Source organism: Felis catus, chromosome A1 (assembly GCF_018350175.1).
Source record: "Felis catus isolate Fca126 chromosome A1, F.catus_Fca126_mat1.0, whole genome shotgun sequence".
NCBI lineage: Eukaryota > Metazoa > Chordata > Mammalia > Carnivora > Felidae > Felis > Felis catus.
In genome coordinates this window covers 1575936-1597415 of record NC_058368.1, presented here as the reverse complement: position 1 = coordinate 1597415, position 21480 = coordinate 1575936, and the positions used below count along the sequence as shown (strand labels likewise).

General features: G+C 45.8%; 1 protein-coding gene across 1 annotated transcript in view; it reads left to right on the top strand.

Moving 5' to 3' along the window:
* Positions 1-1625: 1625 nt before the first annotated feature.
* CRYL1 (crystallin lambda 1) overlaps positions 1626-21480 on the top strand; it is a 127342-nt gene continuing 107487 nt past the window's right edge. The window contains exons 1-2 of the mRNA XM_003980288.5: positions 1626-1781; positions 20397-20504. Of these exons, the coding sequence (XP_003980337.3) occupies positions 1741-1781; positions 20397-20504 (149 nt within the window). The 5' untranslated portion in view covers positions 1626-1740. The remainder of the gene's footprint in view (positions 1782-20396; positions 20505-21480) is intronic.

The window sequence follows — 21480 nt, the reverse complement described above, 5'->3', positions numbered from 1 at the left end:
TGAGATTGTCGCCATATTGCAAACTAACAAGTCAGCTTGCCGCACTTTTGTGGAAGCTGCCCGAGACACAAGACTCACGGATGAGAGATGCAAGACCTTACTACCCACAGCAAAAGCAGTAGCCAGAGTGTCAGCATGGTAGCACCAGTTCTTGGAGCCCCATTTCCGGCAGGGTTACAGGGCGGGCCAGATGACCCCAGCATCTGCAAAGGGCCGAGGGACCAGCACTTTTTCAGCACAGGGCCAACACTGTGGTAAGCAGCACACAAGCCAGTCCCCTTCCAGCCCAGAGACGAGCAGTTACGGGTACTCACTCCGCGGGAGCCTTGGCCTACTAGCTGCCTGTGTGCGCAGCTGCAGAAAGCACTTAGCATCAGGAGATGGAGACGTCTTACAGTCTATTCTGGTCAGTAAGGACGTGCAGCAATGCTCAGGGCTCATGGCTGGCTGCTGTCCCGGCAGCATTTCTATCCAGAAAGGCTGTGTCCGTATCAGCCTGCCTTCAGTTGTGTATTAAAGAGTTCTATGTCGGAAACACGTCACTGCCAACATGGATATTTTATCAATCTTTGTAATTTTAGACAATTGATCCGTAAAAGGCGAGTTATCTTTCTTGTGTTAACTTTTCATTTACCGTCTCTTGAGTTGCGCACCTGTTTCAAATGTTCATTGACGGTTTGTGAAATTATCCTTTAAAGCCTACTTCTCCCTGTGACATTCCTCCTTCCGCGCTCTGAGTGGGGAAAACGAAGGAGGAGCTCCGTTTGTCCTCCGCGTTGCACACGTTTTCCGCTTTCTAATCATCTTGAACTGGATGGCTGGTATTCCCCCTTCAGCTTGCGCTGTGTGGACACGAACTGTCTGGCCACGTATGATGATCCATCCTCTTGGTCTGCTCGTCCCTGGGATCTGAAAAGAGCCGGGTGTCAGGCACTGTGACATTTCCTTCCTGTCATACACAAACAGACTCTGCCTCTTGAAGGAGGAAATACAGTTCAACCCGGCCCCACTCCTGACAGTCCCCTTAGCACAGTGCAGTGGAATTAAACACGGCTTCCAGGTTCACAGATTATTAATACATTTGGAGCTTTCCGTTTCCGCTTTCCCGAGGCTCCTGGGTCTCAATTCCCATCTGTGGAGAAAGGCAGCGAGGATCTTTCTAGAAACGAATCACGAGTGTAAACTCAGCAATAAGCAGTCTCATTATAAACGCCTGAGCTGGTATGTATTGAAGAGGTGATGATATTTTCAGACAAGAAATTCTAGCAGTTTCTTTGGGGTCCTTTAGCGGTCAAGCCTTGCGCCAGCACGGAAGTGTCCCCTTCTACGTACACTGATTTTGGGGTGCGCATTTGGAAACTAAAGTATGAGAAAATGAATTACTGCAGTCCACAGGGTCGGGTCTTCGCGCTTTCCCTCCGGCGTTGCCCTCCGGCCGGTCCTCCTGCGGACCTGCCCCGCCCGCGCCCCTTAGCACGGGGTGGGCGCCTGGGTGTCCGGGTGGAGGTTCCGCCTGCCACGCGCACCCAATGGGGGCCGAGGCGGCGGGCCCGCCTCCCGGCCCTCCCGCAGCCTATCGGGACCCGCACGCCCGCCCCCGACTCGAGCGCCCAGCCAATGGGCGCGGGTCACGCCCCGCCCGGCGCGGGGATCTGGCGCCGCGCGCGGCGTCCGGGAGCCCCGTAGCCCACTGCACTTCGCACTTGCGGTGCGGCTCCCGGGCCACCCGGGCGTCGGGCCATGGCGTCCCCAGCGGCAGGCGTGGTGGTGATCGTTGGCAGGTAAACGGCCCCGACCCGCCGCCCACTTGCCACGGCGCTGGGGGAGACCCGGACCCCGCGGTGCGCCCGAGCATGGGGCCCGCGCGTCGTCGCCGCGGCTTGGGCGCCCAGGTCGCCGTCACCTTCCAGAGCTGGAAGCGGCGTGGTGGAACGCCGGCCTCCAGCCCTCGAGGGCTCAGTGCGTCCTTGCAGCCCTCCACGCAAGCGGCCGGGCGGGGAGAGTCGCCCGGTAGCGGCGTGGCTTTGCAGGTCGAGGCGCCCTGTAGAGTGCTATTTTGTTTCACTTCGGGCTGATGTGCAAGCAAGGTTCGGGAAGCTGACGGCGCAGGCTGCGGTGGAAATGCGGTTTGTGGGATTAGTTGATGCCAGGCCTCCTAGCTAATACAAATAGACGTGCTGGGCGTTAGATATGGACGAAATGGAAGTCTGGGAAAGATTCTGCAGGACTGTTTTCTTAACTGTTCCCATTTTACGGATGAGAAAATGGACGTTAAGCAGTTTGCCCCTGGTCGCAGTTAAGTGACTGACATGGGACTGTCCCAGCAAAGAGGTTCATTAGCACACCTGTGGACAGGGCTGCCTGCAGGGCGTAGGAATGTGCATGTTTTTGTCCCCAGGGTTGTCTCTGGGCGGCAGCAGGTGTTTGGCGAATACACGGGGAATTCATTCCTGATTGCTGATTCGTGGGGAAAGCGCCTGGAGGCCAAAGACTTTTCTAGGGTGTGTCAGTTTAACAGCCTAAATTCTATGCACATTTTTGTTTGTGCCCCCCAGCCGCTCTTTTAAAACTCCTGCTATTTTCATTAAAAAAAAAAAAAAGCATTTATGTGTACCTTTGCTTTGATAGGGTATCATAACAATCTGTAGGCATGGTAATACTTGCTGTTTATAACTAGAAGCACCTTTTTAGGGGTGACTTTGTGTCTGTTTTTGCCGCCGAGGTATTGGCATACCTGACCCTCCCCTCAGCGACAATTCCAGTGTCAGGGTTTTCCCCTTTAGAACCAATTGAAAGAAGGAATCAGGATGCTTTTTGCCAGCTTCCTTTTGCTCACAGCTGTGGAATTCACTGAGCCTTTGGCCTTTACAGACACGCGAATGTGTGGCTGCCCCGTGAGGGAATATAAAAATATATTTTCAAAGTGTCCCCTGTACTGGATAACAGTGACCATGCTTGCTTTGCGTTTCAGTTGTCCAGGGTCAAGGGCAAGAGTTTTGTGTCTCACAGCATGCTTTGGAGTGGGGTTCTGCTGGCGCCTAATAAATGTTAAGTGAAGCTTGGAATTGATGGTGCTCCGACCTGGCTCTGGTTCTTGGGTGAGGGAGCACAGTCTCTCAAGAAGGAGCAGGGATTGGCGAGTCCGGTTATTTCTGCTTTCCTTGAGGGAGTTTGACAAGGAATTAAATAGAGTTGGCAAACTTTAATGACCACAGGAATTAGCACAGGGTAGGAAGCCCTTCCTGTCTGTCCCTACACCATCAGCACCTCAAAACACACCCATCTCTGCTTCTAGAGTAGTGCTGCTCCCCTCCCCTTCATTCCTCTCTGTTCCCTCCCTCTCTCCCCTCCTCACCGCTCCTCTCCCTTCCTCCCCCTTCCTGGCCCCCTCCTCTTTTCCTCTCTTTCCCAGCCCCCTGGGTGATTCCAAGGAACATCCATTTATTTACCAAATGGGGCTGGGAATGTAAGTGAATTTGCTAAAACCTGCTTGAGTTTCATTCTTGGATTTCGACAGACAAAAGTATCCGTATTTCAATCTCCGGGACATGTTGGACCATTGTTTTTCCATCTTTTCCTAGTAAGTACCAGACTCGTTGAAAGTCGCTGCTAGAAATATAGTCCCTATTTAATTCTTTCCCGTTCTTTTTTTTTTTTTTTTTTCTTTCCCTAAAGGCCACTCGTCCTCACGGCTTTTTCCTGCAAGCATCCGGGGCGGGTCCCTTCAGAATGGTGGGCTTGACCCAACAGGAGTGTGCTTTTGAAGAATTAAGAAAGAGAAAAAAAAAAAAGCCTCTTGTATCTAGGGCTGTGGGAACATACAGAAGGGAAATATGGTAATGGCAGCTTTAAAAAATGGAGTAAAAGTGGGAGTCCTGAACACATTTGACTGGTGTTCTCCAGCTTTTGTATCTGTTAGCCCTAGAAGCCTGCAGAGGAACTTATCTCTACATAATACGGTGTTTCTAAATAACTGAAATGTGAATTCTGTGTCCATGTACATACTGCATTGTGTTTACCCACATGTTAGGCCCTGAGCTTGTTCAAATAGGAACCAATCTGGGGGAGAAGGCCAACATCGTCATGTCCCTGGTGCCTCCTGTGCCTCTTCACTGAGCACAGTTCTTTAAGACTGAGCGCAGGGGCCCATCTGCTTCAGGAAAAGTTCTGCTTCCCCTTTGGGTGGAAATTGTATCATCGCCAGCTGTATATCCATCATGCCTGGTCCCAGTAGACAGATGTTTGAACTTTTATAACAGAGATTGCATTTTTTTTTTTTTAACTGAAAAAAAGCCTGAAGGGCTTGCTAGGATGCTAAGATGTTGGGTTTTTTTTTTCCTGTTTTTTTTTTTTTTAATTGAAGTAAAATTGGTATATAACCTTATATGGAATTCAGGTGTACAACATTATAATTTGATATCTGTATACACTACAGAGTGATCACCACCACGAATCTAGTTATCATGCATCACCATACAATTGAACCCCTTCCCCAATTTTTCCCATTGGAACCCCTTCCCCTCTGGTAACCACCAGTCCATTCTCTGTATCTATGAGTTTGGATCAGTTGAGTTTAGTTTGTTTTTCAGATTCTACATAACAGTGCGTATTTGTCTTTGTCTGACTTCTTTCACTTACTATGATACCTTCAAGATCCATCCATGTTGTCACAAATGACAAGATATTCCTTTTTTTTAAAAAAATGTTTATTTATTTTTGAGAGGGAGACAGAGTGCGAGCGGGGGAGAGGCAGAGGGAGAGGGAGACACAGAATCTGAGGCAGGCTCCAGGCTCTGAGCTGTCAGCACAGAGCCTGATGTGGGGCTCGAACCCACAAACCGCGAGATCATGACCTGAGCCAAAGTTGGATGCTTAACTGACTGAGCCACCCAGACGCCCCATAAGATATTCCTTTTTAAAGCTGAGTAGTATTCCATCGTCTGTGTGTGTGTGTGTGTGTGTGTGTGTGTGTGTGTGTGTGTTTATACATCATGTCTATCCATTCATTCATAGGTGAACACTTAGGTTGTTTTCATATCTTGGCTGTTGTAAGTAGTGCTTCAATGAACGTAGAGGTGCATATATCCTTTCAAATTAGTGTTTTTGTATTCTCTGGTAAATAACCAAAAATGAAACTGCTGGATTGTATGGTATTTCTATTTTTAATTTTTTGAGTAGTCTCAATACAGTTTTCCATAATGGCTGTACCAGTTTACAGTCTCATTAGCAGTGCACACAGGTTCCCTTCACACCCTCGCCAACACTTGATGTTTCCTGAGTTTTTGAGTTTAGCCATTCTGACAGGTTTGAGGTGTTACCTCATTGTGGTTTTAATTTGCATTTCCCTGATTGTGATATTGAACTTCTTCTCACATGTCTGTTGGCCATTTGTTTGTTTTCTTTGGGAAAAAAATATATTTAGATCCTCTGGGTTGTTTTTTGTTATTGAGTTGTAGTTCCTTATATGTTTTGGATATTAACCCCTTATTGGATATGACATTTGCAAAGATCTTCTCGCATTCACCTTTTCATTTTCTTGATGGTTTCCTTTGCTATGCAGATGCTTTTTAGTTTTATGTGGTCCTATTTGTTTATTTAAAAAAATTTTTTTAATGTTTTTATTTATTTTTGAAGGAGAGAGAGAGACAGAGCATGAGCAAGGGAGGAGCAGAGAGAGGGAGACACAGAATCCGAAACAGGCTCCAGGCTCTAAGCTGTCAGCACAGAGCTGGATGTGGGGCTCGAACCCACGAACTGTGAGATCATGACCTGAGCTGAAGTCAGACATTTAACTGACTGAGCCACCCAGGCGCCCCCCCCCCCTTACTCTTTTCAATCTCTTCTTTTTTTTTTTTTTTTTAATGTTTATTTTTGAGAGAGCAGGACAGAGCGCGAGCAGGGGAGGGGCAGAGAGAGAGGGAGACACAGAATCGGAGCAGGCTCCAGGCCCTGAGCTGTCAGCACAGAGCCTGATGGGGGCGTTAAACTCACCAACCGAGAGATCATGACTTGAGCTGAAGTCAGAGGCTTAACTAACTGAGCCACCCAGGCGCCCCCACTCTTACTCTTTTCAATGTCTTCTTCTTTTTTTTTTTTTAATGTTAATTTATTTTTGAGAGAGCAGGACAGAGTGCAAGCAGGGGAGGGGCAGAGAGAGAGGGAGACACAGAATCTGAAGCAGGCTCCAGGCTCCGAGGCGTCAGCCCAGAGCCGGACTCAGAGCTGGGTGTGGGGCTCCCTAAGGGGCTCAACTCACCAAGGGTGGGATCATGACCTGAGCTGAAGTCAGACACTAAACTGACTGAGCCATGCAGGCGCCCCTCCATTTGTTTATTTTTGCTTTTGTTTCCCTTGCCTTTGGTGCCAGATCAAAAAATTATTGCTAAGACATGTGTCAGGGAGCTTACCACCTATGTTTTCTTCTAGGAGTTTTATAGTTTCAGGTCTTAAGTTCAAGTCTTTAATTCATTTTGACTTTTGAGATATTTTTTGTGCATGTATAAGATAGTGGTCCATTTTCATTCTTTTGCATGACTGTCCGTTTTTCCCAGTACTGTCTGTTGAAGAGGCTATCCTTTACCAATTGTATATTCTTGTTTCTTTTGTCAAAATTAACTGACCAGATATGTGTAGGTTTATTTATGGACTCTATTCTGTTCTGCTGGTCTGTTTGTCCATTTTTACACTAATACCGTAGCGTTTCAATTACTATACTTTTGTAGTATAGGTTGAAACCAGGGAGCATGATACCTTCAGCTTTGTTCTTCTTTCTCAAGATCCTTTGAGCTTTTTTTGACTTATTTTGAATTATTTGTTATAGTTCTGTGAAAAATGCCATTAGGATTTCGATAGGATTGCATTTGGGTAGTATGGACATTTATTTATTTATTTATATATGTATGTGTGTATTTATTTATTTGTGTTTATTTTTGAGAGAGACAGAGCATGAGTGGGGTAGGGGCAGAGAGAGAGAGGGAGACATAGAATCTGAAGCAGGCTCTAGGCTTTGAGCTGTCAGCACAGAGCTCGACGTGGGGCTCGAACCAATAAGCTGTGAGATCATGACCTGAGTGAAGTCAGATGCTTAACCGACTGAGCCGCCCAGGCACCCCAGTATGGATATTTTAACAATGTTAATTCTTTCAATCCATGAGCATGGAATATGTTTACATTCATTTATACCTTTAATTTCTTTCATCAATGTGTTAAAGTTTTATGTCTTAAAGTGTACAGGTAGGTCTTTTACCCCCTTGGTTAAATTTATTCCTGTACACTTTGAAGTCTCTTTTGTCTGATACAAGTATAGCTATGCAGCTTTGGTTTCCATTTGCATAGAATATCTTTTCTTTTTCATCTCTTCACTTTCAGTCTGTGTGTGTCCTCATATCTGAAGTGAGTCTGTTGTAGACAGCATATAGACCTTATTTTTTTATCTGTTCAGCCACTCTTTTGATTGGAGAATTTAGTCCATTTACATTTAAAGTAATTATTGATAGGTATGAGCTTATGGCCATTTGTCAGTTGTTTTATGGCTGTTTTTGTACTTCCTTTCTGTTCTTTTCTTCTTCTCTTACTCTCTTCCCTTGTAGTTGAGTGATTTTCCTTAGTGTTTTGTTTAGATTCCTTTCTCATTGTCTTTGTGTGTCTGGTGTAGATTTTTGCCTGTGGTTACTTTGAGGTTCATGTAACAACTCTCTATATAACAGTATACTTTAAGTTTATAGAGTCTTATATTTGAATTCTTTCTAGAAACTGTATGTTTTTACCCCCTCACACGTTCTGGTTTTGATGTCATATTTTACATCTTTTTATTTTATTTATTTCTTAATAATTATTAAAAGTTAATTGTACCACTTTTGTGTTTTACTGTTCATATTAGTTTTATAAGCAGTTAATCTACTGTGTTTACAATATACTTGCATTTACCAGTGAGATCTTTACTTTCATATGTTTTCTTGTTACTTGTTAGACCCTTTTCTATTCAGCTTTAAGAAGTCCCTTGAACATTTCTTGTAAGGCTGGTTTAGTGGTGATGAACTTGGTTAGTTTTTGTTTATCTGGAAAATTCTGTTCTTTCTTTCTTTCTTTCTTTCTTTCTTTCTTTCTTTCTTTCTTTCTTCCACGTTTATTTGAGCGGGAAGGGGAAGAGAGAGAGGGAGAGAGAGAATCAACTCAGGGCTTGATCTCACAAACTGTGAAATCATAACTTGAGCTGAAATCAAGAGTTGGATGCTTGACCAACTGAGCCATCCAGGCACCCCTCTCCTTCAATTCTGAATCATAACCTTGCCAGGTAGAGTATTCTTGGTTGGAATTTTGTTTTTTTCCTTTCAGTATTTTGAATATACCTTGCCACTCCCTTCTGGCCTGCAAATGTTGTGCTGAAAAATAAGGTCATAATCTTATGGGGTTTCCTGTGTATCTAACAAGTTGTTTTCTTCTTGTGCTTTTAATAGTCTCTGTCTTTAATTTTTGACATCTTAATTATAATGTATCTTGGTGTGGTGTCTTTGGGTTCATCTTTTTTATACATTTTTTTTAATGTTTATTTATTTTTGAGAGAGAGAGAGAGAGAGAGAGAGAGAGAGAGAGAGAGAGACAGAGTATGACCAAGGGAGGGGCAGAGAGAGAGGGAAGCACAGAATCTGAAGTAGGCTCCAGCTCTGAGCTGTCAGCACAGAGCCCAATGTGGGGCTCTGAACTCACGAGTGGTGAGATTGTAACCTGAGCCGACTGAGCCCTGGGTGCCCCTGTCTTTGGGTTTATGTTACTTGGAATATGTTTTGCTTCTTGGAGCTGGCTGTCTGTTTCCTTACCCAGTCTAGGAAGTTTTCAGCCATTATTTCTTCAGATAAGTTTTCTACCCATTGATCTCTCTTTTCTCCTTTTGGGACTGCTATAATGTGGATATTATTCCACTTGATATTGTTCCATAGATCAACAGCTATCTTTGCTTTTTAAAATTTTTTCTTTTTGTTGCCCTGAACGGGAGAGTTCCACTGCCTTGTCTTCCAGGTTGCTGATCATTTCTTCTGCTTCATCTAGTCTGCTGTTGAACCCCTCTAGGGTATTTTTCAGTTTATCTATTATGTTCTTCAATTCTGTGACTTCTCTTTGGAAACTTTTTTATGTTTTCTGCCTCTTTGTTGAAGTTTTCACTATGTTCATCCATTCTCCTGAGTTCAGTGTACATCTTTATGACCACTACTTTGAACTCATTATCAGGTAGATTAGTTATCTTTATTTCATTAAGGTATTTTCTGAGGTGGTGTCACATGCTTTCATTTGGAACATATTTCTCTGTCTTCTTATATTGCTTGATTTTGTGTATTTGTTTCTTTGTATTTTGTGAAACAGCTACTTCTCCCAGTCTTGAAAAGTTGGCCTTGTGTTGGAGATGAACCTTATAGTTCAGCCTTGCTCTAGCTTGTTGTTTATTGGAACTTTGTGAAAGCACCCTGCTTTGTTCTCCATAGGTTGCAGTTGTTGAGAGTATGCCAAGACCTGTCAGTGTTTCAAAAGGAGGGATCTCCGACAGTGCCTCATTTTAGGCTGATTGTAAGCCAGATCCTCAAGCAACAGCTTCTAAGGTGCATAAAAATATATAGTCTTATATATATAATTGTAAACCCTGATGACTTCCAGACCAGGTGATCTGGAGGTGTCCCCTGGGCAATAGTTGCAGAAATCGTGGCTTTAGACAGGTGTGTAAACTCCTTTCTGGGCAGTATCAGCAAACAGTGGCTGGGTCAAGGTAGAGCACTAATATGGTGTCTCCCTGCCCATGTTCCCAGGGGGCACTGCTGTGGCCTCTGATTATGTGGCAAGCCTAAAGCCTGCCTTTTAGACTGAAGCTTCAGAACACGAAAACAGTCCTTGTCACATGAAGACTGGGAGTGTGTTTCTGCCTTCTGTTGTGCAATGCCCCAGGGTTGATGGCCTGCTAGAGAGTGTCTGATTGTTTCGGACCTGTGGGGCCCAGAAACACAATCCCCTCTGGCCACCAGAGCCAGGCAGGCCTCCTGTGTGGGCTGTGGGTGCCTGTTGGCCGTGGCAGGGCAGGCCAAGCCAGTATTCTGTAGAGGTGGGGATGGGGCACTCCCACCTAAGATAGTAGGCTGGGGGGTGTATAAAACTGGTTCTTCCTAAAGCTGGCACCAACAAGGCAGAAGGAGAACACAAAAATGGCACCCACAAGCGCTTCCATCTCCCGAGAGAGTCCCAACAAGTTCCTGCCTCTCCTCAGATGCTTTAAGATTAACAAGTGAGGGACACCTCGGGGCTCAGTTGGTTGGGTGTCCAACTCTTGATTTTGGCTCAGGTCATGATCTTGTGGTTCATGGGATTGAGCCCTGCCTAGGGCTCTGTGCTGGTAGTGTGGAGCCTGCTTGGTATTGTCTCTCTTCTCTCTCTCTCTGCCCTTCTCCCCTGCTCACACTCCCCATCTCTCCCAAAATGAATAAAGAAGCTCAAAAAAGAAAAGATTAACAAGTGAGTCTCCTTTGCATATGCTAGGTGCCTTTCAAATTGTTGCTTTTGCGCTAGGCCCCGGGGTCTGTGGGCCCTTTAAGAGTGGATTATTTAAAAAAAATTTTTTTTAATGTTTGTTTATTTTTGAGAGACAGAGAGAGACACAGCATAAGTGGGGTAGGGGCAGAGAGAGAGAAGGAGACACAGAATCTGAAGCAGGCTCCAGGCTCTGAGCTGTCAGCACAGAGCCCAACACAGGGCTCAAACTCACAAGCCGTGAGATCATGATCTGAGCCGAAGTCAGATGCTTAACCGACTGAGCCACCCAGGCACTCCAAGAGTGGATTTAAAAAAAAATTATTTATTTATTTTTTAAATTTACATCCAAGTTAGTTAGCATATAGTGCAACAATGATTTCAGGAGCAAATTCCTTAATGCCCCTTACCCATTTAGCCCATCTCCCCTCCCACAAGCCCTCCAGCAATCCTCTGTTCTCTATATTTAAGAGTCTCTTATGTTTTGTCCCCCTTCCTGTTTTTATATTATTTTTGCTTCCCTTCCCTTATGTTCATCTGTTTTGTAGCTTAAATTCCTCACATGAGTGAAGTCATATGATACTTGTCTTTCTCTGACTGATTTCGCTTAGCATAATATTCTCTGGTTCCATCCACATAGTTGCAAATGGCAAGATTTCATTCTTTTTGATTGTTCTGTTTGTTATGGAACCAGGCTGGAATGCCAGCGGAAAAACCAAGCGTCACTCGGAGATCTTGGTGGATCGGAGTTTTATTTAACACCGAATGCAAGTGGGGAGGGTAATCTATAGTCGTCAGCTTCCATATCTGTGGGAGTTTTCACGCAGGCAGCAAACAAAGGAAGAAGAACCCGGAGGAGGGGTCTCTAAGCTAGAGACCAGAGTCTGTTTTTGCCCCATAGGCCATCTTTGGCGTACTGTGTTCACTTCTCCAACATGTTGATTGCTTCATTCTTTTAATACTCCATTGTCTATATACCACATCTTTTTTTTTAAATATTAAATTTATTGTCAAATTGGTTTCCATACAACACCCAGTGCTCATCCCAAAAGGTGCCCTCCTCAATACCCATCACCCACCCTCCCCTCCCTCCCACCCTCCATCAACCCTCAGTTTGTTCTCAGTTTTTAAGAGTCTCTTATGCTTTGGCTCTCTCCCACTCTAACTTTTTTTTCCTTCCCCTCCCCCATGGTCTTCTGTTAAGTTTCTCAGGATCCACATAAGAATGAAAACATATGGTGTCTGTCTTTCTCTGTATGATTTATTTCACTTAGCATAACACTCTCCACTTCCATCCACATTGCTACAAAAGGCCATATTTCATTCTTTCTCATTGCCACGTAGTATTCCATTGTGTATATAAACCACAATTTCTTAATACATTCATCAGTTGATGGACATTTAGGTTCTTTCCATAATTTGGCTATTGTTGAAAGTGCTGCTATAAACATTGGGGTACATGTGCCCCTATGCATCAGCACTCCTGTATCCCTTGGGCAAATTCCTAGCAGTGCTATTGCTGGGTCATAGGGCAGATCTATTTTTAATTTTTTGAGGAGCCTCCACACTGTTTTCCAGAGCGGCTGCACCACTTTGCATTCCCACTAGCAGTGCAAGAGGGTTCCCGTTTCTCCACATCCTCGCCAGCATCTGTAGTCTCCTGATTTGTTCATTTTAGCCATTCTGACTCGTGTGAGGTGGTATCTCAGTGTGGTTTTGATTTCACATCTTCTTTATCCATTCATCCATCGATGGACATTTGGGCTCTTTCCATACTTTGGCTATTGTTGATAGTGCTGTTATAAACATGGGGGTGCCTGTGTCCCTTCGAAACAGCACACCTTATCCCGTGGATAAATGCCTAGTAGTGCAATTGCTGGGTTGTAGGGTAGTTCTATTTTTAGTTTTTTGAGGAACGTCCATACTGTTTTCCATAGTGGCTGCACCAGCTTCCATTCCCAAGTTTGATAAGTTTTTTATAGATTTTGGATACTAACCCTTTATCTGATATGTTGTCTGATATCTTCTCCCATTCCATCGGTTGCCTTTTAGTTTTGCTGATTGTTTCCTTCACTGTGCAGAAGCTTTTTATCTTGATGATGTCCCAATAGTTCATTTTTGCTTTTGTTTCCCTTGCCTCTGGAGATGTGTCAAGTAAGAAGTTGCTGTGGCCAGGGTCAAAGAGGTTTTTGCCTGCTTTCTCCTCGAGGATTCTGATGGCTTCCTGTCTTACATTTAGGTCTTTATCCATTTTGAGTTTATTTTTATGTATGGTGTAAGAAAGTGGTCCAAGTTCATTCTTCTGCATGTTGCTGTCCAGTTTTCACCATTTGCTGAGGAGACTGTCTTCATTCCATTGACTATTCTTTCCTGCTTTGTCAAAGTTTAGTTGGCCATATGCTTGTGGGTTCATTTCTGGGTTCTCTATTCTGTTCCATTGATCTGTGTGTCTGTTTTTGTGCCAGTACCATACTGTCTTGATGATTACAGCTTTGTAATACAGTTTGAAGTCTGGGATTGTGATGCGTCCAGCTTTGGTTTTCTTTTTCAGGATTGCTTTGGCTATTCGGGGTCTTTTCTGGTTCCATACAAATTTTAGGACTGTTTGTTTAGTTCTATGAAGACTACTGGTGTTATTTTGGTAGGGATTGCAAGAGTGGATTTCTTGTTACCTATAGCCCTATGGTTCTGGAATTAAGCCCCTTGATTGTCAAGATCAAACACTTTGGGGGGCTTGTTTCTCTGGTATAGTTCTTTAGGGTTGGGGTGCCTAATGTGGGACACAAATCCCTTGGTCATTGGGAACAAAATCTGTATTATGATGAGACTATGGGTGTAACAATAAATGTCTACCTGCGGTAGTTTTTTTGAAGGACTAATTCAGAATTATGAGTTGAGAAGCTTTTAAGCATATCAGAATAGACAGAATGGTAGGGACCCATTGCATGGTCCTCAGGTGTCTAGGAGTTCAGAAAAAGTTAATAGGATGTCACAGGCTGTAAGGGCAGGAAGCTAATTGTATTTGGGTCCAAGGTAAAGTCGTACTGGGAACTAGAAAGCTGGCAGAACTCTCATTCTGGGCTGTGCAGTCTGATCTCTACCATCCATGATCTCTGATCATCCACGTTAGCCTGCTGTGTAGAGTCCCTCCACCTGCACCTGCTCACGTCCCCCGTCTCCTCTGCTTCTTTTTCTTGCACACTGCTGCCAACCCCAGTGTTATAATCTTTCAGCTCCAGGACCTGTTACTTACAGTTTCCATATTTTAGGTCCAATTTTCAGGAGAGGAAATCTGATCGGATTAAGTCCTCTGTGCAGGTGATACTACTGACAGCATAGGGTGCTGGTAGGCTAGTTGATTGGCTGCTTCGGGTCAGATGTCCATGTCACGTCCAATCATGAACGAGTGTGCGTGAAGGAGCAGGGGTGCCAGCAGGCTCCCGGGAGTAGACTTCCTGCTCTTGGTGCTTCCTCTGGAGGACTATGGACAATACAGGCCAGGAAACTATTATAATAAGGAGAAATTGGCGTGGGCTTACTATCTACTGTATGGAATATAATTTTTCCCCCAATTTTATGAAAATTCTCAAATACACAGAAAAGTAGAAATTACGGAAAAAAGGATACACTGATAACCACTTTTCTATTCAACAGATGTTTAAAAGTTTCCTGTAGTTGCTTTATCTGTATATTTTATTTAGCCAATGCTGAATATTAGAGAGTTAACGTTTACTTTTTTGCTAATATAAACTTTTTTTAATGTTTATTCATTTCTGAGAGAGAGAGAGAGAGACAGAGTGTGAGTGGGGTAGGGGCAGAGAGAGAGGGAGACACAGAATCTGAAGCAGGCTCCAGGCTCTGAGCTGTCAGCATTGAGCCTGACAGGGGGCTGGAACCCATGAACCATGAGATCATGACCTGAGTCAAAGTCAGATGCTCAACTGACTGAGCCACCCAGGTGCCCTACTTTTTTGCTAATATAAATTCTACTTTAAGTGAGTGTGTGTGTGTGTGTGTTGACCACATTAACATAACCTAAGATAAATTCTGGAAGTAAAATTCGCAGCTCAAATACTAGAAACACCCAATTTTGATACAGGCTGTGAGAGTGCCTCCAGATGCTTTGCACCAGTTTTTTTCCCCCTCAGTGGTTTGTGATTGTCCATTTCCCCATAACTTCACCAGCACTAAGCACGGTCGGTTTTTTAAATTTCTGCCATTCTGGTATATATTTTATTTTCTATTGTGGGAGTAAAGTACTAGAAAATGTTTTCAAGTTAGCTTGTGCACATACTTTATATAGCTTTCCCCTCCTCTTGTGTTTGGTGTGTTTATCTCTTACTGCTGGGTTTATAGGAACTTTTGTATATTTATTTGTTATAAATATTGCTTCTTTTTGGACATTTGTCTTATGTTGAGGGTTTTTTTGGGGGGGGTCATAAACAAAGTTATTAAGATCAGTTAATATTTATTTGGCAACCATGAGGACCTCCATGAGGTCCATGAGGACCATGGTGGTTTAGATTATTGTAAAAATGTCTTTTTTTCCCTTTATTTTGAGGGAAAGCATGCACAAGCAGGGTAGGGACAGAGAGTTGAGAGAGAGAGAGAGAGAGAGAGAGAGAGAATGCCAAGCAGGCTCCGTACTGTCAGCGCAGGCCCTACGTGGGGCTCGAACTCTCGAACTGTGAGATCATGACCTGGGCCGAAGTCAAGCGTTGGGCACCACCCAGCTGCCCCATAGGGACGGTTCTGATAGAAAGGTTGAAAGCGGCTTACTGCTCTGGAGTGAACGCTGCCCCAGCCCCGAGTGCATTTGGAGAGGAAGCAGCCCTCTGGGGCACGTGACCTCTCGAGGATTGTGGTGGTTTCTAGTTGGGGGTGGAACTGGGTGTCCAGACACCAAGCAGCTACGAAGGTAAACGACTGAATTGTGATACCAGGTAATCGTTGAAGCCACTGTGAGCCACAAGTGCAAGCCACGTATGGAATTCCACTTTTCAGTAGCTACATTGAGAAAAAGGTGAAAGGAATTTCAGTCTGTCTTATTTAAGGTATTTTTCTAAGTGCTGATGTTTCAGCAAGTAATTCGTACAAAGTATTACTGGTGAAAGCGTTTACGTTCTTTCCTGGGAGGCACAGACTTCGAAACCCAGCGTGTCTTCTGCGCCGGCAGCGCGGCCCCCGTGGCCCCCGCCGCTTTCCCCGCCTCGCGTGGCCGGGGCGGGTTGCGGCCGCGGTGGGACCTGGGGGAGTCGAGACAGCCCGTCTCCAGAAGGTTCCTTCCGGCCCTTCCTTGCGCCTCACCTGCCGCGCCGGCTCGTCCGAGAGGCACTCCCGACTCCGTCTGGAAAAGGCGGGTCGCGTGGTGCGGGCGGGGGCGCTTCGTGAGACGCGGCTTGTGTTCTCGCCCGCGGAAGGTCTTTCCCTAAGAGCAGCCGCGGCACTTGGGCCTTTGGTCAGAAGCCAGCCGGCAGCCCTCGTCCTTGCGCTGGCGCTTTGCCCGGCCTTCGAGCCTCGCCGAGGCCTGAGCTCCTTGGCGTCCGCGCCCGTCCTCTCCTCTCGGCCGAATTCCCCGCGTGCGGGCGCAGGACGCGGGGGCCTTAGCCGAGGGAGGGCTCTGCGGCCCACGCGGCCCCGTGGAGCTCCCACCCCCGCGGGCGTCCGCCCGGCCAGAGGCGGGCGAGTCACTCCGGAGGGTTGTGGTAGTTTCTCAAACCGCAGAGGGCAAAGAAAGAGCGCTCCCGGTCTGAAAGATACTTCTCTGAAGCGTGTCGTACGCGCAGCGAGCGCAGCAGTCATTCGGGCACCGAGTGGACGCGCGCTGTAAACCCTGCCGCGGGACGATCCCTTCTAGACCGAGGCTGCAAGCAGGGCTTCCTCTCTGGTTGAATGGATCACCACATACCGCAAACATTGTGATACTGGCAGTGGGACGAGGAGTTGGGGGCCAGTGGCTGGCCCCGTGGCATCATCTGCACGAACGTCACTTGGCCTTTTAACTTCCTGCCTTGCAGCTCTGGAGAGAGCGAGAGAGCGAGAACGCGTCTGTAAGGAAGAGAAGGAAGTCTTTTCTGGAGAGCCAGAGCGCCAGAGTGTGTCTGCGAAGAAGAGAAGTCTATGCAGGGACGGGCTCCTTCAAACTCTGGCTTGTGGCGGATGGTCTAGGGCGACAGCTCTGTCAATAGAACTTTCTGCGAAGAGGGCAGTGTTCCACTTCCGCTCTTGCTGTCCAGGCCGGTGTCCCCTGTCACAGGTGGCTGTTGAATACTTGAGATGTGACCTGATTTTTAAAATTTATTTAAGTTCAGTTAATTTAAATAGCAGCATGTGGCTAGAGTCGACCGTATTAGTGCAGGTCTAGAGCATTGAGGGCTTAGTAAAACTTTATATATACATAATGTGTAAATTTTACATTAGTTCTAAAAGATTTTAATATTGCAGAAGAATACGGAGTAAAGTCTACTGTATAATCCTGCGCCCTTTCCGGAAGTTGAGCAGAGGTCGTTTTAGTTGTTTCGCCTGCGTTTTTCAACCAATGCCTTTGCATAACATACCTTGTAACACGATAGGAGCCCCTCTCAGGCGCCCTTTGTGTGTCTCAAGGGCTCAGCTCAAGTGAGCGTTGCGCGAGGGCTTTGATAGCACTTCTGTGGCATTAACAGGATTTTCAGGTCAGTTGGACGCAAGCCGCGCTCTTCCCTTCCATGGCTTGGGCCCAAGCCCCACAGACGGGGGGCTTTGTGGCGGTGTGGGGCACTCCCTGAAGTCAGACTCGGACCTGTAGATGAGCTGAATTAGGAGGGGGAGCGGGGGGAGACCCAGTAGGGACGATAACGTCTCGGAGCCCATCCTTGGCTTCGACTGTTCTTCCAGCCCCGCTCCGGCAAAGCAGCTCACGTGGGCGCCGCGGTGAAATAAGGCCACGTCTGAGACCGGCGCGTCCCACTGCATGTTCTGCCTACTTGCAAGCTAGTAATTCAGCGTGTTGCTCTTTCCTGAACGCTGGCAGAGGACACGAGACCCACGGGTCAGAGACAGAGAGCTTTCTTAATCATAGCAGGGCAGGCGGTATGAGCTTCCTGCTTACGCATTTGTCCCCTTGCCGTGGGGGTGGATGTGCACATCCCAGGTGCGCGCCTGCACATTCAGTGAGCGTGTTCCAGTGTGGGAACGTGGAGCTTGGGGAAGCCACTGTTTAAGCAAGCCTGCTGTTTGTCTTCAAGGGACGCATTTTCCTCCCCTTGAGGTGGTGGCTCACTGCGTAGGAACTCCGGAAATGGTCGGGGAGGAGCAGCCAGGCCGTACGTTCTTGGCACGCCTGGCGAGGCTGCAAGTGCTCGCAGAGAAGTGCCCCCACCGCTTCATGCTCCGCTTTGTCCACACGCCCCTTCGGGACCCTCTAAAATGGGAAATACGTTGCTGCTGACGTTTGCACCGCATTTTTAAGAGCTTCTCGTTTAGAGGAAACCCAGAGAGTGTTGTTGATTTGTTTTTAAATTGTATAGAGTAGAAATTGTAAGGACATTTTGTGGACGGGATGCAACTTGCGTTTGATACTCTAAGTGGCATTGGAAGATCTCAAGGTTGGAAGAAAAATGGGGCGTAGTCCAGCTGCCTATCCGATATTTGGTGCTAAGTGATTACCTGCCTCTGTTCAGACACCCCCAGTTCCAAGGCTTTTCCACTTGCTTGATCACTGGGGCTGCCTTTTCCTGAGTAACATTAAGCAAGTGTCAGGATGACGAAGCGGTGGCAATAGGTACGGTGGCCTCAGAGCGCAGTGCTGGGTTGTCTGCGGGAAATCCCACTCTACAGCATGTAAACGTGGTATTTCTTCCAGGCTAATAGTATCCCCAACTTGACCGCATTTCTCCTTTCAGTAACTGCCACATTTTCCCTTAAATCTCAATGACATTGTCTATTGCGTCTCTAATTCCTTCGTCCCCATCCATATTCTTTATATTATGGAAAAGTTTCAAATCATATTAAAGTTGGGAGAATAGTACAGTGAAAACTTGTGTACCCCTTCTACCCCAGTTTCAACAATTATTAACACAGGGTTAATCTAGTTTCATTTATATCCCTTCTGTGGATTAATTTGAAACAAATCCCAGACATTGTGTCCTTTCACCTACGGATCTGTCAGCATATATACCTAAAGGATCAGGGCTGCAGTTGACCCTTGAACAATGCAGGGACCAAGGGTGCCAGACTTCCCCACACAGTTGGAAATCCGTGTATAACTTTGATTCCCCCCAAAGCAAAAGCCTTATTGATAATATGAACAGTCAACTAACACATATTTTTATGTGATACATATTAAATACTGTGTTCTTGCAATAAAGTAAGCTAGAGAAGAGATGTTAAGAAAATCATAAGGAAGAGAAATATATTTATAGTACTGTACTGTAAAAAATCTGCATATAAGTGGACACGCATAGTTCAAACCCTTGTTCAGGGGTCACCTGTATTTTATTTATTTTTTTAATGTTTATTTTTGACAGAGAGAGATAGAGCGTGAGCAGGGGACAGACAGAGAGAGAGGGAGACACAGAATCTGAAGCAGGCTCCAGGCTCTGAGCTGTCAGCACAGAGCCCGACACGGGGCTCAAACTCCTGAGCTGAAGTCGGATGCTTAACTGACTGAGCCACCCAGGCGCCCCCAAGGATCAACTGTATTTTAAAAATATAGAACTGTGATACCACCATCATGTATAAAACATTAACAGAATTCCTTGCTATCATCACATAATGTCTTTAGATATCCAGTCAGCGTTCAAAATTTACCTGATTACCTAAAAACTTTTTTATACTTGGTTTGAGGGTCCAAGTAAGGCCCACACGTTATATTTATAGTTGATATATAGCCTTCTTTCAATCTATAGGTTTCTCCATCCCTCTTTTTTTTTTTTTTTTAATTTTCTTGCAGTTTCCTTGTTGAAGAACACAGTCATTTGTCCTGTGAAATTTCCTACATTCTGGATTTTGCTGCATGTATCCATGTGGCATCCTTTAATGTACTTGTTCCCCTGTCCCTCCATTTCTAGAACTGGTAGTTAGATCTAGAGGCTCATTTCTCTTAAACGCAGGCAGGCTTTCTTCCATACCAGTATGTCAGAACTGCTCTTGTCACTGTCCCCACCCCCATTCATCTTGCTAACCCCAGTGGCCAGCCCTCAGTTTCGATGTCACCTGGCACCTAATATATGCTCAAATGCTGGTGGTGGTAGCAGTTAGTATTTTCCCCCATCTTCCTCAAATAAGTAACATCTCTGTTCTTCACATTAAGTGACTTGCCTAAAACAGTGGTCAAATGGGGGTTCACATAGGAGCCTTTTGCCTCACGACACCCTACCACTTTACTGTGATTTCTTTTTAATGTTTATTTATCTTTGCAAGAGAGAGAGAGAGAGAGAGAGAGAGGGAGAGAGAGAGCGAGCATGAGCAGGGGAAGGGCAGAGAGAGAGGGAGACAGAATCCGAAGCAGGCTCCGGGCTCCGAGCTGTCAGCACAGAACCAGACGCGGGGCCGGAACTCACGGACAGCAAGATCATGACCTGAGCCGCGGTCGGATGCTTGACCGACTGAGCCACCCCAGGTGCCCTGCGCTACTGTAATGTTCGTTTCAGCGTGTGAACTAATGGTAACTGCCTGACATCTGGCAGTGCGCCAGGCATAATATTAATGCCGACACTGGAGTTGAGAATTCAGGGGCTCCTACACAGAGATACAACGTTTTCAATGAATACAGCTATCAAAATGTGTAACTATTATTAAGTATTTTAGAACAGGGTGCTGTATAATTTTAAAAATTTCATTCTGGGTTGGGAATGAAAAACTGTTCCATTAAGTTAACTGGAAGCCTTTCTTACTTTCTTTCTCTTTAGTGGACTCATCGGGCGAAGCTGGGCTATGTTGTTTGCCAGTGGAGGCTTCAGGGTGAAACTCTATGATATTGAACAACAGCAGGTAACAAATGCCTTGGAAAACATCAGGTACGTCAGCTGGCACCTTCTGGGAGGACTTGACACGGCTCTTTTGCTCTCAGGAGGTCTTGGTTATCATGTTCTCAAGGCTTCAAACACTTGTGATTTTATTCTTCCCTTTGGTGGCTGTTCCAGTGCCTTGGAGCTGGTAAAGAGACCCGCAGTGGCTGAGACGTAAATTAAGACCGAGGAAGGAGCTCAGATGGTGAGGAAAGGACCCTTAGGGTTGTAAAGATGTGTGATGGGAGTGGAGTCGCTGAACAGGCATCTGAGGCTTCCAGCCGGAGTGAGTGAGTGAGCTTACCTCGCTGTGTCCCACGGGGCTGGACGTCTGGGTCTCCCTGTAGTCCCCGGGCAGACAGCGGTGGCTCACAGCACGCGGTAGCCGGAGCTGCGTGGGCATTGCGTTTTAGGAACAGGAGGTCCCGCAGTGTGTTTCGACCTATTGATCTAATGATGCCAGGACTCAAATGAACCGTGACAACTGTGATAGTTAAAGGCCTCAGAGTAGGTGAACTTACATAGGCTGAGTGCTAAGCTTGGGGGAGGGCTAAGTTTTGGGAATAATCACAGGGGGCAGAATAAAAACAGGAACCAAAAGAAAAAGGCCAAGAATGAGGGAGGTCAAAGATGGAGGCTCCAAACGAATACAATGTTCTGGAAGATGAAAGGGCCCTAATTCGTGACCTCTTCACCCAACATGACCATCACTGAACACAGTTTTGACCGTCTCACACATGGTGTCATTCAGGCAGGTATTCTCCTTGGAGGATATCCGCGAGCGTGCAACCTAAAGTTGTAGTCGTGTAACAAGACTGTGCTTACTTTATAGTTTATTTTTTGAAAAGACTAATATACATGGCTACTATTTAATATTATTGGTGCCTGATTAGATTGAACTTTTAAAAGCCAGTTTGTAAGAGTTTTGCATCAAAAAAACCAAAATAATTTATTGCTATTAGCAGCCTTATGAAAGAAAAGCACA